We start from the raw sequence: 21902 nt of genomic DNA, 5'->3' as shown, positions 1-21902 counted from the left end.
CCCCCTCACCGTTGATGGTGTCAATTTTTTTTTTTTTTTTTTTTTTTTTTAAAGTGGCGATAGGATTTTTTGTATTTTATTTCTTTTAATTTATAAGGCACGATAATATCTTGGCCGTCCGGAGCTTTTTTTCAATTCACTACCGGAGTGTTCCCCGAACAGGGAAATTAATTCACTGCGCCATAAGTTGGTATAATTGTCGTTGTTGGTTGAGTGGGATTCGCCTGCTTCATTTAGTAACGGCACATATTGTGTGTTTCGTGTTTATTCTCATTCTCTAACAATATCTTTGAACTTTTTGCCAAAACATGTCGCTAATCTTTCTATAAAAACAAACATTAAATTATCTTAGTGTCCATTAATCGTACGACCAGTCTGTAACACCTAACCTAACTATATTCATTTTTAGTATTCTTTTTTTTTGGCAATATCAAAGCATAGTTTAAACGGTCCCAGTTGAAATAGACGCCTTAACCGAAACATTATAATTTGGTTGTCTAAAAGATACACGAGCTAAAATATTTGTCACGCGACGCCTAGTTAGTGGTTTGCCCTCAGTGTTTATTATATTGTTTGGTGTTTTGAGCAAACTAAATCGTTAATAAAATTTGCAAAACCTTCGATTTTTCAATCAAGAAAACAGTGCATAATCATGTTTTGTTTATTGTATTTATGTTTTATGCAATAAATTCGTATTTACTTAAGAACAACTAGCTTACATGATTTAAACACTTGTGTCTGTTGATTTTTTTTTTGTGTTATTTTGTGATAGTGTTTGTGTTTGTCAGCCGCTACGCTTGATTTTTCATTTGATTTGTTAATTTTGCTTGTAATTGAGGCAGCGCAGTATGTATTAACAAACTTTGCATTGATTAAATATTCAAATCAGCTGTTTAAAATAAGCATTTGAGAAAATAAAATTTGGTATTAACCACTCACATAACTTTTTCTTTTACTACAATTCTCAAAGTACTGAGTTACACACTTTTTCAAATTTCTAAATTAATAAACTTCTTTTTTAACTCTCAATAAAATTATCCAGAATATAAAACTTTTCTTGAGACCCATTACACGGTAATTATCCTAACCTTCATCAGAACTTACCTGAAACGAATTTTCTTAACATATGTAAGTTATTGGTCGACGTGTATGTGATCGATCCAGTCCTAGCAGGAATTCCCCAAGAAGAAAAAAAATCCCTTAGAAATTGAAAATTCATTAATTTAAATGGAAGTATCCAGTTTCTACTTTCTAGTTAGGAATTATTTTCGTACTCGGAATTCTGGTAGCAAATTTAACTTTACCTTTGATGTTATTCGTTGTAATGTTCGTCCGTATCACTGACTAGTTTTGGACGGTGGATACTGGACAGATGATACACTAAAAGGCAGACCAATTATGTTAAACCACTTCTCCATGTTCAGGAACCTCAAAACAATCCCCTTGAAAAGTAGATCTGCAGTATGTCTTTCTCAGGAGCATTAAAAGAAATTAAAACTCGTAACTGAAAGAAAACTTAAGAAATTGTAAGATAAAGCATTGTGTGTATGTATGTGTTTTATTTAATACAAATAAATTCAAATAGAAAAGCATAAATAATACACTATTATTGAAAAATGAATTGAATATAAATGCTACTTTGGGGAAATGATTATGCATAAAGTTTATGAGCAGATAGACGAATCTGCTTACTGGACTAATATAGGTTATCCCATTCAAAAGCTTCTCCACTGGGTAATGGGTTAATTAATTAGAAACTGATGCATACAGCATATATATATATTTAGCTACGTCATTATGCAGGTGATATTAGCAGAGCTTTGTTTATCTTCCGTGTGTCATTATATACTGCTTCTAGGCTACAAGGGAGGGGGCCATACATTAGTTCATCAACTATTCATAGACTAACTTTATAATAAATAGATAACAAGTTATAATTAACATAAGGTAAAACACATAATTTGTAAAACATTAAGAATAGGTTGGGACTTTAGGTTTTTCTGCTTATAAATAAGTTACATGTGATGCGGTAAAAAATAAGTTCAATGTTTGTATATGGTAGACCTACAAAAGTCTAGTGAGTAGTTAAAATGGTTAAATATGAGAGAAAGATAGTCCCTATATAAGTCTAGTGAGCCTCCAACATGGTTAAATATGAGTTTAAGGTGGTCCTATATAAGTCTAGTCTCTAGTGAGTCATCAACATTGTTAAATGTGAATCTAGAAACTTTATTTATGTTTACAAAAATTGTCACTAGAGCTCATTACCAGGTGGAGTGTAAAGTAAGCTTACAGCTTATGTAATGGCGGCTTACAAGTCAATGGACTAAGCCCATTCCTCTTTTATCTATTTCACGATTAAAGAATACAGATTCTCAACTTTTTTGTTTCTGTTAACGATAATTGTGTAAAATATGAAGTATTATTCCAATAAAGATATTATTTATCGTATTTTTAAAGAGATACTTTTTTTCTTGCTTGATTCGAAAGTTTATCAAATACCTATGGGAGAAATGTTGGAAAAAAAATTTTAAATTAATTGTTTCATTGAAATTACCAACTTTAAAGTATTGACCAATCACAGTGTAGTAAGCTTGCAGACTGTGGGCGTGTCATGCCCACCTCTAGTGTAGTCACGCCCTGCCCAATGGAAACCAGTTATGGGCTAGCCCAAAGCGTACTAACAATGGTGCTTCAATACCTTTCACTTATTTTCCTAAATCTTTTATTATTTTCTCATATTTTATTAACTTATTTTGTGATATTAGTAATAACATTAATCTTACGTTAATATTGAGAAATAATACCAACAAATTATTCGAAAAAAAAAAATCCCAATTTTCCTTTCTAGTTTTCGGCAGTTTTACTTTACTGTTTCTGTTGGAAAAAATCTCCTATGAACACTCACATGACTTTTTCTTACCATAATTTATGAATATAATTGAATTTAGAATTGCATCAAAAAAACTTCGATTTAATAATAATGATGCAACATATTCCCTCTCAACGAAACTATTAATTTAGAAACAATTACAAGTCAAACTGACATTTAACCCTCAAACCACAAGATGGATTTTCTTGACACGAACACTAAGGTAGGGTCGGATCCGACCCGATACTATATTTTCTTGCTTACAGTGAAAAACTCAAATATAACTCAAAATAACACATTTATTTCTATATAAAATGTATAATTTTTTTAATAAATTGTATAATTTTAAGGCATTAGTCTATTTAGAATTGACTAATAAGTGAAGAAATGAGCTTGAAAAAGGAAATTTGTCTCAATAAAAACAAAACAGTTTACAAAAAGGTTGAATGAAAATTAAAGTTAAATAGTGGTGTGGTAACAAAATTATCACATTGTTAAGGAAAAAAATCATTTGATTGTTGTCCATTATCAGTGGGAACAAGTAGGACATATTTTCCAATCGTAAAAAGTAATTCCTTTGGAAAACGCTCGTTTTTCAGTCTTTTTTCTTCTAGAGGAAGCGTCAAGGCAAACGCAAGATTCTTGAGAAACGTCGAACGTGCATTTCCAGAGTAACTTTCTTCATTTTTGTTCCACTTGTGCAGGACAAAACGTATAACGTTAATACCAAGGTCGGGTCGGATCCGACCCAGAATCTGACTTACTGAAAGAAATACAAACCTAGAGAGCGGAGAGACCCTTACCGAATCGGCGGAAACAGTGTGGCCTCTTCCTAAGGACTCACAGAAAGGGTATACCGAGTCTAATCGCTAAGAGTTAATTGTGGGGGGAACAATAGAAATTTGTTTTCGCCTCGGGTCGGATTCGACCCGCATCTTGTGGTATGAGGGTTAAGGTTAATTTAGATCAGTTTAAAATTAATCCTTTTTGCTAATTTGGAAGTTTGGTTAGAAATTTAATAATTAAATACTTAAAGGTAAAATAAACCTTAAAATATCTAACAAGGAAGTTCAGAAAACCTTATTTAACCCCTCGTAAAAGTGAGGAAAATGGTCCTATGTAGATATAATGAATCACCAACATGGTTAAATGTGAGTGTAAATGACCTATCTTAGTTTAGTGAATCGTATGCTTGTGAAGTCCAAGTCTGAGAAAAAATTCTGAGAAAGGTGGCCTCGCCAAAACGTGGTCCGAACCATTAGTTGAAAAGTCATATAGTGAGTGATTAAATTAGTTGGATAATCGACTAAATTTGAAATTTAGTTCACTAATTAAATTGTCATACGATTAATTTTGTCGATTAAATTCTGATTAATCGATTAAATTTATGATTAAATTGTATTTTTAGTAAGTGCCCATCAGTGGTACTATTTATGTAGACTATTGTTGCAGGTACTTTGTTACCTAGCAACAGTATTTAAAATTAATATTTTTTTATTATGCTATATTAAATGAGAATATTACATTGTAAAATAATTTGTGTTTATGTTTTCCAATAAATCGATTATTAGAGTTTTCATTTATTGTTTATTTCATTTTTACAATCGTCAGTTGAAAAGAAAAGCAAATAAATATAGTTTTGCGGCTACAAACTTGTTAGAAGTATAAATAAATTTAACAATTCTAATTCTTAAAACTACCTTATTAAAACATTTGCAACACAAGACTGACTGGCCTAAAACCATCACTTTAGGGGAGTAAAAATGTAATTTATAACAATGCGGTTGTTTTTTTTTTTCTCAACTTCCGCCATTTTTTATACCCCCCCCCCCCCAAAAAAAAAGAATTTAGAAATAATGGCTCTTGTCGGCCTTCATCAATCATGGATGATGGAATCCATTTACATACATAAATCAAAGGAGCTCAGCACCATTAAATTGTTTAAATCAACAAAATAACTAGAGGAATAATGATAATAAAACTAAGAGTTGGGATCAGCTCAGTTGGTTAGAGCTTACTGCTGGATTCATACGCGGAGATCGTGGGTTCGAATCCAGCTGCTGGAATTTTTTTTTTTTTTTTCCTTTCTAAGAGCTTTTTACAGTTCATTGTCTGGTGATGTACAGTGTTGTCTGTAACGAGAGAAGCCCCTGGCGCCAACGACATCAAATAATGGCGGCAGACTTGAATAAAAAAAAAATAATAAATAAATAATAATTATACGACCAACTAATTGGTATTGTTATATCTTGTATTACAGATTAACCAGAGTAACCGTTTGCGTACGGTGTTTACATATATACGAGGGGTCGTTTTTCCATCACTGGATGGTCGTCGTTCACTCCACTCACCACATGCATGTGCGCGTGTATGGATGTACTTATTGTATATACGTGCATGTGTATTTGCGCTATCCTTATCTCCCATCTCTTTTGCTTATTATACTGGATAGAGTTGCAAAATAAATGAACAAATTATCTATGACTAATTAGTAACTTCAACTTTTCGAGGTGGGTTAAAATATATCCCACCATGCATAAAAAGCTAAGCAAAAGGTTGGGCAGTTTTTAACCCACCTAGCCGCAAAGAGTTAATGTACGATCTCGTACATCAGAAACAGTTACTGTTATAAGACTTTGGTGGCCGTCTATCTGAGAATTCGACGATTAAAATAAATGCACCTAAAAGAAAAAAAAAAAAAAGAAAGTCCTTCATTGGTCATGTTCCTTCTACAATGTCCTCAGATTGTGCGTTTCATGAAGCGGAAGTTAAATAACGTTACAAAACGTTAGTCGGTAAATTGGATTAAAATGACTAAAAACGTTGCAGCACTGTTAATTATCTGGAAATAAAAAACAAGAGTTAAATCCGGTTATTAATAACATAATCATTTTTGATTGCATCTTTAAATAAAAATAATTGGTAACTAATGGATAATCACCGATAATATTAATGGATAACCTAGATTGATACAACCTCCAGCTGTGAAACTCATATTTCTCTTCATTATTGTATAAAACTGCAATTCATCCTGTAATTTTTATTAATGATCAGATCATCCAATTAATCAGGCTATCATTCATCATTATTGTACAATTAATTAATTTCGACAATTTTTCATTACCATGTCATTTTGTGATATGGTTAAGGGTGTTTCTTTTTTTTTGGTTAATTTGGTGAAATGTTTACAAATTGCGACATATCGATTGATCATATCGATTGATATGACAAGAAATTTCGATTGATCAAAATCGATCTTTCAGTTCCCCCCCAATTTATAGAAAATCGGTACAGTGGTTTTTGCCACTTCGCAGATATTTGTTTGCTAAACAATTAAACTTACATCTTGAAAGCCATCGGAAAATCGCCTTTTCACAAAATAGAATAATTTCATATTAAATTGATTTACCTGGAAAAAAAAAATAATTTTCAGTCTCTGCCATTTTCTTTTACTTGGAAAATAAGAGAAAACTCAACATAATAAAACTATAATAATAGTAACAATAAATAATTAATAATAGTAGTAATAACAATAACAACAAGGAAAGGGATTAGCTACGCGGATAGCGTATTCGATTCCCATGCGGAGGACCCGGGTTCGAATCTAGCTGCTGACCCTTAGATTTTCTCTTTCTAAGAGCTTCTTCAATCAAACAGCTGTGATTGGTTAATAATTTAATTTTTCTCAAATCAGCTGTTCGCATTTGATCGGCCGTTGACGCCATTTCTGTATTTATCTCTTTCATTAATGTAATCAATATTTGTTAGTAAAAAAATAATATAATTACAATAAAACTGAATTAGGATATAAGGCTAAGGCGTGTTATGCGGTATACCTTATAATTAAGGAACGGATTTTTATGTATTTAAAAATGCCAAATATTTAATTAAAATATGCATTTATTTTCGTCAATTATGTGGAAAATATGTGATTTTCTTAAAATATTTTCTGGAATATTTAAGTAAAATGGACATTTTTTTTTTATGAAAATGGATTTTTTTTTGGGGGGGGGCAAGTTATAATTATTTATACAAGAAAAGAACATTTTTACAATTTATAATAATTTATTAGGAACAAAATAATTTGTTTTTACAAGTTATAATGATTTATACAACAAAGAACATTTTTACTATTTATAAAAAGATGTGTTAAATTTTCAATTTTGAAAACTTCACTCTTCGAAATTGTTTGCAACCACATGAAATTTCAAATGTTGGAACGTAAAGTGACGGCGATCTGGGCGTAAGATGGACTTGTAACGACTAAAAGATCGTTCAACATCTACAGATGTTATAGGTGCCTTGCTGAAAGAAGACTTTACCCTTTGGTTGTAAAGGGTACACGATGTTCTGAGATGACTTCTGTTCCACTGATAATATCAGAAATCTGGCAGATGGTCTCCCACCCTTTGTTCTTGCTCAGTACTTCTACCAGTTTTGATCTGATCAGATCTCCCTTACTCCCAGGAAAAAGTTCTGCTGGAAACTTGCGAAGATATTTAGCAACCAGTTGTTTGTTTGAGGCCGATGTTCGTGGCATTTCACCCAAAAAAGAATACACTAAGTGACCGAACGAAATGAATTGGACACTTCAACGAACGAGCTGAAAGAACAGACAACTTCAGACAACTTCAAAGAACTAACAAGTGCCCGTCACTGTTTAGCAGCATTCTGTGTAAATTACAATAACCATTGTACCCACTGTGATTCACAGCCCTACTGTCTGTGGTTCACAGTTCCTGTCAACCACCTCCCAATTATGAAAATATGCCCAAAATGAAAAATATGAAAAAATATGTACATATTTTGATTAAATATGTAGAAATATTTATTTATTTTAATCAAATATGTATAAATATGCGATAACATCCAAATATGTGGAAATATGTGAAATAAAAGTAGACTCAAACGGCTTAAAAAGTGTCAGTATGAATACTTCTAGTTGAAAAACGTCTGTAAATTGCCTAGAAAAAAATATGTAAATACATACGAATCCGTTCCCTACTTATAATAGTGTAACTTAAATAATAGTTCAATTTATTTGAAATGAGCACGATTAGCGTCAGCACAGCTTTTATTAACAGGAATTAAGTCGATTTATTCTATCAATGTGGAAAAACTGGGCTCTCGCGTTGCAAGGAATTCTACCAACATTCAGGTTCAACCATGCAAGAACGTTATTCAGAGGCTTGTAAAGGTGATAATCCGTTGGCAGGATAACTAGAGTAACTTGTTGGCAATTTTTGGACGATAATTTGTGAAACGTGTTGAACGGCATTGAAATGGCTAATTCTGGTGACCAATGGCGGCTTTTGTTAGCGTCATTTCAGGTATATTTTTTTTAGATTTCTTGATGCCTCTCTGGATTTCCATTTGAGCTGATGGTTTTCTAAAATGTGAAGTGGAAGATAACAGCCATCAACTACCGCATACCGGTAACCATGGGTTTTAACGGGACTTTAGCATTGTAAGAAGAATTTGGTGGACTTAGTCTGGTCACTGTACAGTCTTTCTTGTTGTTGATGCTGGTCATCATTAATCCAAAAAATGGGCTGAAGAAACAAATTTTCAAACGTGGCAAATTATTGTTGAACGTTCAAAGCATTAGGGGTCCAATGTTCGAGTCTCCCCCACTTTTCCAATGTGCTTTAAACCATGCACAATAGTATGATCAAAGACCAATTGCTTCTTTTCCTTCGAACTATATGGTACGTACGTCAGCTATCTTTAACGTCGAAATCTGCAAACCATAATTTCTTAAAAATTGCTTTATTTATGCTTATTGGTGCTCTAAACATAATGAACTATTAGAAGCCATAACATCAGCACTTGGCCAAGTCGGAAGAGTGCTTCTGTCGCATTGGTTTTGAAAAAAAAAAAAAAAAAAAATGGGAACCCATTGAAAGTTGAGTAAAAACAAAACAATGAAGCGTGCATAAAAAGCTGAAAAATTGAATTAAAAAAAAAAATTCATCCAGAAAATACTGTGTAAATGATGCATGTCAAAACCTGCAAAACTTTCCTTTTATCATCACTTACCTCTTGTTTAAAATCTTCACATAAATATACAGGGACAACTATTAATCCAACGGAGAAGAAGAATGTTACTACATTAAGTACAATGGTCACAATCAATAGATCACTAGTCAATCTCCTTACAAAGCCAAACATGCTTGAAATGGTTATAATGAATAATATTGAATAAATGATAATATTTTGCCAACCAAAAGCTCTATTAACAATTTCAGCAATGTCAATCAAACAGCTGTGTTGATTGGTTAATAATTTAATTTTTCTCAAATCAGCTGTTCGAATTTGATCGCCCATTGACGCCATTTCTGTATTTATCTCTTTCATTAATGTAATCAATATTTGTAGACATGTACAAAAATGGATTATCACTATTACGAATGTCCAATAAAAATGAATTGTTAGTAACTTATCTGGTAACAAATACCATGGAATAGATTTCTCTACTATAACAGCAAAAACTAGAGCACCAAATAGTAGTATGAAGAGGCTATTTACAAAGTATAATGTGATTTTGGTTAGTTTAAAATGATTTCTGTTAAACTTTTGTACAGCTAAATATTTCCAAAGTGATTTCTCTCTGAATTCAGAATTTATATGAAAGAGATTCAATAAAACAAATAATAACTTTGTTAAACAAAACAATATAGCAATTGTTCGGAGATTCCCATTATTTTCAACATTTTTTAATATGTTAATAATATTTATTAATGAAAATATAATTTCAATGAAACGAATTAAAATAGCTAGAGTTAACAATCGCTTTGATACATCCATATTCTTATCATAAATCCACAGACCAATAACTTTGGTTACAAAAAATACATAACAGCCGAAAATATTGTCTGATTTTCTAGTTTCCATGGTGAATTTGTATTGAAAGAAAAAATTCACTTAGATAGTTTTTTAACCGCCTACTTCCACTCACTGGAATCACTGTTCAAACAATCAAGACCCCAAAAACAAATGGATCCAACTATTAGAGGGAATTGCAAGGCTGCCTCAAATAGTTCTAGCTTTTCACAAATACGCAACATTCAATGAACTAACTGTGTTCATGAGCTTGATTTGGTGAAAACCCTTTCTTATCAGGGAAGATCTGTTTACCACGACTATTCCCTAATATTTCCCTTATTTAATTATTCATTACTATTTTCAAGTCTTTTTTAACACCAAATATATAATTCAACATCGCATGACTGTAATCTCTTGAATTGTTTTTTAATGAAGAAGTACGTGTACTCAAATTATTTATCAATTTACCATCTTATTATAGTTATTTGGGCTCACGTTAACCTCACGAGCCGCGTGTTTGGCTAGCTGGGGGTGGTTTATTTGGTAGTGGTAGATTACATTGTGACCCATTCCCATTGCCCATTCCCGAGGGAGTTCGTAGGTCTTCGCAGTACACACACACCAAAAACCGGTAAGTAATCAGATCTTCTTATGTTGAACACAGCACAATCCCACTGGAGAGAAAAGAGTTCCGTTTTAGAGTTCAACTCTCTATAAACAGATATACAAATCTTTGATTTTATTGAAAATGTAGTTAGGTTGGCAGTGCTTGATAATATCGTTGATTGTGGCAACGCACGTTTATTGTCTCCCTCACCTGATGTCGGACTTTCGTTGATTATGGATTAATCAGGTTGGTGTAGAGATTTCGTCTTCACTTTTGGTGCCGGTCTCACAATATATTTGCTGACTACGTCAAACTGAGTAATCTACATCTGCAAATGGATGGAAGTCCGTAACTGGTCAGGGGTACAACAAAACATGCATGCTACGACAGGATTAAATCAAAGAATTTATTATTGATTAGAACTCAGGTTTCTTGGTTATAGATCTTGGTAATAAAGTCTTCTTACTCTGCCTAAATTGTTTCGGCTAGGATGTGTACGCTCATCGGTGGTTTTGATGACTTTGACCACTACTTCCTTTATTGAACGAGTTCTTGTAAATTTCTTAGGGGGGGTTTGTACCTTATCTGGGTTTGTTCTGTGGTTATTTCAGTTAGGATTCGTTGGCTATGTGCATTGCTTAGAATATTTTGAAATAATTGTTTATATTAAGGAAATTTTTCTCCATAAAGATGGTTTCAAAAACCAACAAGCTGTGAGTAAAACTCTTGAGAAACACCTTTAACTCTCTCCCTTGAACCTCAAGAAATCAGTAAAGTAATCGCCTAATTGTTCAGGACGGATAATAACGGCCAACTAACCAATATCCATGGACGAGGGCGGAAGCTGAGTGTATTAGAATTTTTCCAATTAAATGGAAAATAGCAGCTTTTTTGCTTCAGTTTTTCTTAACTTTTCCTCACAAATGTGATATGATGTACTCAAGAAAACTTTCATTATTAGAAAAAAAATAAAATAGTTATTATGTGATTGGAATTCTAGATCACACCTTCTCCAAACCAAATCCAATCAGTGGTAAGGATAGTATAAATAAATTAATGTAGACACCATACCATAATAACTTGTCATGCGCAGTTTAACTTACAATATAATTACTGGCTATTAGGAATTAATTGATAATAAAATAACTCTAATTGTGATATAAAATAGGTCACCATTTAATAACCTCAAAACAAAATCTATTTATTTTCTTCCAAAAATATCTGTACACTTATTCGATTAAATAATCTACAGTCTTACAGCAAACTTTACAACAACCGAATATTAGATTATTACTAAGAAAGATTCTAAGGATGGGCTACTTACTATTTAAGGCATTAAATAAAGAATAATTTTTTAATTACAAACTAAATTGTACAACAATTACAATAAATGTAATTGTGCTGCCAATTATTAAAACTGTCCGGGTTCGTCAAAAACTACACGAAAAAGCGTAACGTTGAAAAACACCCAACTTTGACAATTTTTTTCTCGTTTTCTATAAAAGATAAAATTCCCAAATTTTCTTTAAAATAAAGGGCAAACCCTCCTTTATAACTGTAATTTTTTTGCAACCACCCAGATCTAATAGATTTTGAGAAAAAAGTTGCCGAAAATGAGCAAAAACGGCTTTTTCAAAAAATGTTCTTGTTCTTCTTGTTACCTTTTTTGTAAACTGCGTAGCGCCTAAACGCGCGAACCGATTTTCATGAATGAGGTGTCATTCGATTCGGAATTTTATGAAGATGTGCCTTTTGGGGGTCTCAACGCTGTACATCGTATGGGAGAGGAGTTAGCCCTCTTTATGTAAGGCCCCCTCTAAAATTATTATTTCTAATTTCTCTGTAAATCTTGGCCCGATTTTGATAAAATTTGGTAGGATCGTAGGGTTATGGCTTCCCTACGTAGCATTAAAACGACATTCTGCTCTTACACTTGAAATCGTCATTGGAATCGAAATTTTGTACAGATTTGCACTTTAAAAGTCTCGACGCCGTGCCTCATAAGGAGGGGAGTTCGCCCCACCCAAGTAAGGCCCTTTCTAAAATTATTATTACCAATATTTCTATAACCCTTAGTCCGATTTTGATAAAATTTAGCACGAAGAAACGGTTAAAGCTTCTCTACTGGCTGTGAAGTGCCATGATGCTCTTACTCCTACTAAGAGGAAGTACTACAATCGTCAAAATTATCAATGAGTGAACCGTGTTACATCAATGGATTGTCGTTCGATTCATATTCTTTGTCTCGTTGCCTTTTAGGGAGAAGTACTGTATTCGCAGTTTATTTTTCTTACTCCTCTTAAAAGGAAGTACTGAAATCGCAGTTTAATTTTGCTATTTACATAGAGATACCTTCCTATTTTATTCAAAACGCTTTTTCAAAATAATTGTTATTGAGGATGGTTTGGGGACCGCAACTATAATCATTTTTTAAAAAGATCTCTCCAGTGGTAGTTACGGTTCCGACTTAACACCTTATCAGGTTATAATGATAGAATTGCTTATTCCAAATTTTAAAAAAATCTGTAAAGCAGATATGTAACATTACAAAATAGATAAAAAGGACAATCTATCCAAAAGGTACAAAAATCTCCGTAACAAAAACTTTCAGTTTAAAATGTTAAGTATAAGGGTTGATTAAACGCCAAAAGGTACACAAATCAGCAAGCACCCAATATATCATTAATACTTCATTGATATCATTTAAGTAATTTTACTGCATTAACTTGTCATTAATATTTTTTAGAATTTATTAGATGTCACAGACCCTTATGCTGGCCAGTTCATTCATAATATTTTTTTGTTATAATTGTGATAAAATGTACATTATATCTTCGTATAAATAGGTACTTTATTTTAACTCTACTCCAAATTATTCTTCTGATTTCTCTTTAATGTGCCCTTTATTCTGAGTAGTCACATACACATGCACGTTAAAGTAGAAAAAGACAAATTTAGAGTCGGCTACTGTTTAAATTTGAATCACGGAGGATCTAAAACAATATTTCAGTCTTGAAGTCGTCTTAACAAAATATTCGTGAACACAAATAACACACAGTTGAAGCAAGTAGATTAATCACCAGTAATTATTCAATTCTCAATTGTAATTTAATTTAGTCCCCGTAATTTTACTTATAGTAAAATACTGGAATAATTAACTGTCCTAAAAATATGCATATTTAATTTATTTTTTATTACATATATACAACATTGTGGGAAGAACACCTAGATTGAAACTTTAATTGAAGAAATCTATATTATTTGCGATAAAGCTAGATTAATAATAAATAATACAGTCAATCAATCTAAGTTAAATGGTGTGCTACTTGAACAAATATTTTGTAGATGAAAATGGCCAGCATAAGGGTCTGTGACATCTAATAAATTCTAAAAAATATCAATGAATATTAATGCAGTAAAATTACTAAAATGATATCAATGAAGTATTAATGATATATTGGGTACTTGCTGATTTGTGTAGCTTTTGGCGTTTAATCAACCCTTATACTTAACATTTTAAACTGAAAAATAAGTTATATGTGATGCGGTAAAAAATAAGTCCAATGTTTGTATATGATAGACCTACAAAAGTCTAGTGAGTAGTTAAAATGGTTAAATATGAGAGAAAGATAGTCCCTATATAAGTCTAGTGAGCCTCCAACATGGTTAAATATGAGTTTAAGGTGGTCCTATATAAGTCTAGTCTCTAGTGAGTCATCAACATTGTTAAATGTGAATCTAGAAACTGCATTTATGTTTACAAAAATTGTCACTAGAGCTCATTACCAGGTGGAGTGTAAAGTAAGCTTACAGCTTATGTAATGGCGGAATAAGCCCATTCCTCTTTTATCTATTTCACGATTAAAGAATACAGATTCTCAACTTTTTTGTTTCTGTTAACGATAATTGTGTAAAATATGAAGTATTATTCCAATAAAGATATTATTTATCGTATTTTTAAAGAGATACTTTTTTTCTTGCTTGATTCGAAAGTTTATCAAATACCTATGGGAGAAATGTTGGAAAAAAAATTTTAAATTAATTATTTCATTGAAATTACCAAGTTTAAAGTATTGACCAATCACAGTGTAGTAAGGTTGCAGACTGTGGGCGTGTCATGCCCACCTCTAGTGTAGTCACGCCCTGCCCAATGGAAACCAGTTATGGGCTAGCCCAAAGCGTACTAACAATGGTGCTTCAATACCTTTCTCTTATTTTCCTAAATCTTTTATTATTTTCTCATATTTTATTAACTTATTTTGTGATATTAGTAATAACATTAATCTTACGTTAATATTGAGAAATAATACCAACAAATTATTCGAAAAAAAAAAATTCCCAATTTTCCTTTCTAGTTTTCGGCAGTTTTACTTTACTTTTTCTGTTGAAAAGAATCTCCTATGAACACTCACATGACTTTTTCTTACCATAATTTATGAATATAATTGAATTTAGAATTGCATCAAAAAAACTTCGATTTAATAATAATGTTGCAACATATTCCCTCTCAACGAAACTATTAATTTAGAAACAATTACAAGTCAAACTGACATTTAACCCTCAAACCACAAGATGGATTTTCTTGACACGAACACTAAGGTAGGGTCGGATCCGACCCGATACTATATTTTCTTGCTTACAGTGAAAAACTCAAATATAACTCAAAATTACACATTTATTTCTATATAAAATGTATAATTTTTTTAATAAATTGTATAATTTTAAGGCATTAGTCTATTTAGAATTACTAATAAGTGAAGAAATGAGCTTGAAAAAGGAACTTTGTCTCAATAAAAACAAAACAGTTTACAAAAAGCTTCAATGAAAATTAAAGTAAAATAGTGGTGTGGTAACAAAATTATCACATTGTTAAGGAAAAAAATCATTTGATTGTTCGCCATTATCAGTGGGAACAAGTAGGACATATTTTCCAATCGTAAGGAGTAAATCCTTTGGAAAACGCTCGTTTTTCAGTCTTTTTTCTTCTAGAGGAAGCGTCAAGGCAAACGCAAGATTCTTGAGAAACGTCGAACGTGCATCTCCAGAGTAACTATCTTCATTTTTGTTCCACTTTTGTGCAGGACAAAACGTATAACGTTAATACCAAGGTCGGGTCGGATCCGACCCAGAATCTGACTTACTGAAAGAAATACAAACCTAGAGAGCGGAGAGACCCTTACCGAATCGGCGGAAACAGTGTGGCCTCTTCCTAAGGACTCACAGAAAGGGTATACGGAGTCTAATCGCTAAGAGTTAATTGTGGGGGGAACAATAGAAATTTGTTTTCGCCTCGGGTCGGATTCGACCCGCATCTTGTGGTATGAGGGTTAAGGTTAATTTAGATCAGTTTAAAATTAATCTTTTTTGCTAATTTGGAAGTTTGGTTAGAAATTTAATAATTAAATACTTAAAGGTAAAATAAACCTTAAAATATCTAACAAGGAAGTTCAGAAAACCTTATTTAACCCCTCGTAAAAGTGAGGAAAATGGTCCTATGTAGATATAATGAATCACCAACATGGTTAAATGTGAGTGTAAATGACCTATCTTAGTTTAGTGAATCGTATGCTTGTGAAGTCCAAGTCTGAGAAACAATGCTGAGAAAGGTGGCCTCGCCAAAACGTGGTCCGAACCATTAGTTGAAAAGTCATATAGTGAGTGATTAAATTAGTTTGATAATCGACTAAATTTGAAATTTAGTTCACTAATTAAATTGTCATACGATTAATTTCGTCGATTAAATTCTGATTAATCGATTAAATTTATGATTAAATTGTATTTTTAGTAAGCGCCCATCAGTGGTACTATTTATGTAGACTATTGTTGCAGGTACTTTGTTACCTAGCAACAGTATTTAAAATTAATATTTTTTTATTATGCTATATTAAATGAGAATATTACATTGTAAAATAATTTGTGTTTATGTTTTCCAATAAATCGATTATTAGAGTTTTCATTTATTGTTTATTTCATTTTTACAATCGTCAGTTGAAAAGAAAAACAAATAAATATAGTTTTGCGGCTACAAACTTGTTAGAAGTATAAATAAATTTTACAATTCTAATTCTTAAAACTACCTTATTAAAACATTTGCAACACAAGACTGACTGGCCTACAACCATCACTTTAGGGGAGTAAAAATGTAATTTATAACAATGCGGTTATTTTTTTTCTCAACTTCCGCCATTTTTTTATACACCCCAAAAGAAAGAATTTAGAAATAATGACTTTTGTCGGCCTTCATCAATCATGGATGATGGAATCCATTTACATACATAAATCAAAGGAGCTCAGCACCATTAAATCAATAAAATAACTAGAGGAATAATGATAATAAAACTAAGAGTTGGGATCAGCTCTGTTGGGTAGAGCTTACTGCTGGATTCATACGCGGAGATCGTGGGTTCGAATCGAGCTGCTGGAATTTTTTTTTTTTTTTCCTTTCTAAGAGCTTTTTACAGTTCATTGTCTGGTGATGTACAGTGTTGTCTGTAACGAGAGAAGCCCCTGGCGCCAACGACATCAAATAATGGCGGCAGACTTGAATAAAAAAAAAATAATAAATAAATAATAATTATACGACCAACTAATTGGTATTGTTATATCTTGTATTACAGATTAACCAGAGTAACCGTTTGCGTACGGTGTTTACATATATACGAGGGGTCGTTTTTCCATCACTGGATGGTCGTCGTTCACTCCACTCACCACATGCATGTGCGCGTGTATGGATGTACTTATTGTATATACGTGCATGTGTATTTGCGCTATCCTTATCTCTCATCTCTTTTGCTTATTATACTGGATAGAGTTGCAAAATAAATGAACAAATTATCTATGACTAATTAGTAACTTCAACTTTTCGAGGTGGGTTAAAATATATCCCACCATGCATAAAAAGCTAAGCAAAAGGTTGGGCAGTTTTTAACCCACCTAGCCGCAAAGAGTTAATGTACGATCTCGTACATCAGAAACAGTTACTGTTATAAGACTTTGGTGGCCGTCTATCCGAGAATTCGACGATTAAAATAAATGCACCTAAAAGAAAAAAAAAAAAAAAAAAGTCCTTCATTGGTCATGTTCCTTCTACAATGTCCTCAGATTGTGCGTTTTATGAAGCGGAAGTTAAATAACGTTACAAAACGTTAGTTGGTAAATTGGATTAAAATGACTAAAAACGTTGCAGCACTGTTAATTATCTGGAAATAAAAAACAAGAGTTAAATCCAGTTATTAATAACATAATCATTTTTGATTGCATCATTAAATAAAAATAATTGGTAACTAATGGATAATCACCGATAATATTAATGGATAACCTAGATTGATACAACCTCCAGCTGTGAAACTCATATTTCTCTTCATTATTGTATAAAACTGCAATTCATCCTGTAATTTCTAACAAAATAATTTTTATTAATGATCAGATCATCCAATTAATCAGGCTATCATTCATCATTATTGTACAATTAATTAATTTCGACAATTTTTCATTACCATGTCATTTTGTGATATGGTTAAGGGTGTTTCTTTTTTTTGGTTAATTTGGTGAAATGTTTACAAATTGCGACATATCGATTGATCATATCGATTGATATGACAAGAAATTTCGATTGATCAAAATCGATCTTTCAGTTCCCCCCCCCATTTATAGAAAATCGGTACAGTGGTTTTTGTCACTTCGCAGATATTTGTTTGCTAAACAATTAAACTTACATCTTGAAAACCATCGGAAAATCGCCTTTTCACAAAATAGAATAATTTCATATTAAATTGATTTACCTGGAAAAAAAAAATTATATAAGATAATTTTCAGTCTCTGCCATTTTCTTTTACTTGGAAAATAAGAGAAAACTCAACATAATAAAACTATAATAATAGTAACAATAAATAATTAATAATAATAGTAATAACAATAACAACAAGGAAAGGGATTAGCTATGCGGATAGCGTATTCGATTCCTATGCGGAGGACCCGGGTTCGAATCTAGCTGCTGACCCTTAGATTTTCTCTTTCTAAGAGCTTCTTCAATCAAACAGCTGTGATTGGTTAATAATTTAATTTTTCTCAAATCAGCTGTTCGCATTTGATCGGCCATTGACGCCATTTCTGTATTTATCTCTTTCATTAATGTAATCAATATTTGTTAGTAAAAAAATAATATTTTTTAAAATAATAATACGAGTGTCGTTTGAAAAGTCCGTACAAAGTCAGAGAGATAGCACTACTGGCGCGTATCGAGGTTATGTTTAGTTAGTAGCATCTCTTGGAAGAACACACACCAAGTTTCAGCCAGATCGGTCTATTTCTTTGTGTTTGGCATTCGTTTGAATCGAGGAAGCCGAGTGATTTTCAAAAAATGGACGAAAAAGAATTTCGTGTGTTGATTAAACACTACTTTATGAAAGGCAAAACGCCTCAGGAGACTAAAGAGAAGCTTGATAAACATTATGGTGACTCTGCACCTTCGATTAGAACAGTTTATAAGTGGTTTCAAAATTTTCGGAGTGGCCATATGGGCACAAGTGACGCTGAACGTTCTGGACGCCCTGTTGAGGTTACTACTCCAGAAATGATTGATAAAATCCATGATATGGTGATGGATGACAGAAGAGTGAAGGTGCGTGAGATTGCTAGTGCTGTGGGCATCTCGAATGAACGGGTACAGAATATTTTGCATCAACATTTGGACATGACAAAGCTATCCGCAAGATGGGTGCCGCGATTGCTCACGCTTGACCAAAAACGAAATCGTGTGAAGTGTTGCTAGGACGGTTTGCAGCTGTTCCAGAAGAATCCGCAGGACTTTAAGCGTCGTTTCGTCACTGTGGATGAAACATGGATACATCACTACACTCCTGAGACCAAGTAACAATCTAAACAATGGGTTACCAAGGGGGAATCTGCGCCAAAAAAGGCGAAGACCGTTCCTTCGGCCGGAAAGATTATGGCGACTGTCTTTTGGGATTCGCAAGGAATAATCCTCATCGACTATCTGGAAAAGGGTAAAACTATTACAGGTGCATATTATTCATCGTTATTGGACCGTTTGAAAACCGAGCTGCAAGAAAAACGCCCACGATTGGCCCACAAAAAAGTCCTTTTCCATCACGACAACGCACCAGCTCACACCTCAGCAGTTGTGGTCGCAAAATTAATGGAAATAGGGTTCCAACTCGTTTCACATCCCTCCCTATTCTCCAAACTTGGCTCCCTCGGACTACTATTTGTTCCCCAATATGAAGAAATGGCTGGCGGGAAAAAGATTTTATTCAAACGAGTAGGTGATTACAGAAACGAATGGCTATTTTTCAGACTTGGACAAATCCTATTATTCGGAAGGGATCAACAAACTAGAGCAGCGTTGGACGAAGTGTATAAGCCTAAAAGGAGACTATGTTGAAAAATAAAAAAGGTTTACCCCAAAAAATTAAGTAGTTTTTATTTTTGCACGGACTTTTCAAACGACCCTCGTAATAGAGGCAGATCTCAGGGGGTGATAATGGACGCACAGAGACTGACCGCCCTGGTTAGAGTACTACTTTATTTTGCCCAGTAGACTTAACTAAAGAATAGGGCTGAGGGAAGGTGCTTAATACGAGTCCTTATTGCGACCCTTTGAAAGGCCCTTATTTGTGCAAACAGGTGAAGAAGGGTGGTTGAACACTGCCAAACAAAATGGCGATGTGCTTCTGTCGCATTGGTTTTGAAAAAAAAAAAAAAAAACAATGAAGTGCGCATAAAAAGCTGAAAAATTGAATTAATTAAAAAAAAAAAATCATCCAGAAAAATACTTTGTAAATGATGCATGTCAAAACCTGCAAAACGTTCCTTTTATCATCACTTACCTCTTGTTTAAAATCTTCACATAAATATACAGGGACAACTATTAAACCAAAGGATAAGAAGAAAATTGTAGTTTGACGTGCAATGGTCACAATCAATAGATCACTAGTGAATCTCCTTACAAAGCCAAACAGGCTTGAAATGGTTATAATGAATAATATTGAATAAATGATAATATTTTGCCAACCAAAAGCTCTATTAACAATTTCAGCAATGTCAATCAAACAGCTGTGTTGATTGGTTAATAATTTAATTTTTCTCAAATCAGCTGTTCGAATTTGATCGCCCATTGACGCCATTTCTATATTTATCTCTTTCATTAATGTAATCAATATTTGTAGACATGTACAAAAATGGATTATCACTATTACGAATGTCCAATAAAAATGAATTGTTAGTAACCTATCTGGTAACAAATACCATGGAATAGATTTCTTTATTACATCAAAAACTAGAGCACCTAATAGTAGTATAAAGAGGATATTTACAAAGTATAATGTGATTTTGGTTAGTTTAAAATGATTTCTGTTAAACTTTTGTACAGCTAAATATTTCCAAAGTGATTTCTCTCTGAATTCAGAATTTATATGACAGAAATTCAATAAAACAAATAATAACTTTGCTAAACAAAACAATATAGCAATTGTTCGGAGATTTCCATTATTTTCAAAATTTTTTAATATGTTAATAATATTTATTAATGAAAATATAATTTCAATGAAACGAATTAAAATAGCTAGAGTTAACAATCGCTTTGATATGTCCATATTCTTATCATAAATCCACAGACCAATAACTTTGGTTACAAAAAATACATAACTGCCGAAAATATTGTCTGATTTTCTAGTTTCCATGGTGAATTTGTATTGAAAGAAAAAATTCACTTAGATAGTTTTTTAACCGCCTACTTCCACTCACTGGAATCACTGTTCAAACACTCAAGACCCCAAAAAGGAATGGATCCAACTATTAGAGGGAATTGCAAGGCTGCCTCAAATAGTTGTAGCTTTTCACAAATACGCAACATTCAATGAACTAAATGTGTTCATGTGCTTGATTTGGTGAAAACAATTTCTTATCAGTGAAAATCGGTTTCCACGGTTATTTTCCACGATTATTCGCTAATATTTTTCCTATTTAATTATTCATTACTATTTTCAAGTCTTTTTTAACACCAAATATATAATTCAACATCGCATGACTATAATCTCTTCTATTGTTTTTTAATGAAGAAGTACGTGCACTCAAATTATTTATCAATTTACCATCTTATTATAGTTATTTGGGCTCACGTTAACCTCACGAGCCGCGTGTTTGGCTAGCTGGGGGTGGTTTATTTGGTAGTGGTAGATTACATTGTGACCCATTCCCATTGCCCATTCCCGAGGGAGTTCGTAGGTCTTCGCAGAACACACACCAACAACCGGTAAGTAATCAGATCTTCTTATGTTGAACACAGTACAATCCCACTGGAGAGAAAAGAGTTCCGTTTTAGAGTTCAACTCTCTATAAACAGATATACAAATCTTTGATTTTATTGAAAATGTAGTTAGGTTGGCAGTGCTTGATAATATCGTTGATTGTGGCAACGCACGTTTATTGTCTCCCTCACCTGATTTCGGACTTTCCTTGATTATGGATTAATCAGGTTGGTGTAGAGATTTCGTCTTCACTCATGGTGCAAGTCTCACAATACATTTGCTGACTTCATCAAACTGAGTAATCTACCTCTGCAAATGGATGGAAGTCCGT

The 21902-nt window shown here is 32.8% G+C and overlaps 2 protein-coding genes across 2 annotated transcripts in view; one reads left to right on the top strand and one right to left on the bottom strand.

Annotated features, from left to right (window-relative positions):
• The window catches only part of eag (potassium voltage-gated channel protein ether a go-go), a 364129-nt gene that overhangs the window by 157193 nt on the left and 185034 nt on the right, over window positions 1-21902 (top strand). The gene's annotated exons all lie outside the window — the stretch shown is intronic.
• Window positions 16298-21004, bottom strand: LOC141453532 (uncharacterized). The gene is made up of 4 exons (XM_074126891.1): window positions 20153-21004; window positions 18020-18085; window positions 17603-17701; window positions 16298-17503 (listed from the first exon to the last, which is right to left on the bottom strand). The coding sequence occupies exons 1-4, from the start codon at window positions 21002-21004 to the stop codon at window positions 17450-17452; spliced, it is 1071 nt and encodes a 356-aa protein (XP_073982992.1). The 3' UTR covers window positions 16298-17449.

The sequence above is a fragment of the Rhodnius prolixus genome, unplaced genomic scaffold (assembly GCF_049639745.1).
Source record: "Rhodnius prolixus isolate KJV_2025 unplaced genomic scaffold, Rpr scaffold_3, whole genome shotgun sequence".
Taxonomy (NCBI): domain Eukaryota; kingdom Metazoa; phylum Arthropoda; class Insecta; order Hemiptera; family Reduviidae; genus Rhodnius; species Rhodnius prolixus.
Note: the sequence above shows the minus strand (reverse complement) of the source record. Positions and strands in the feature narration are given on the sequence as shown.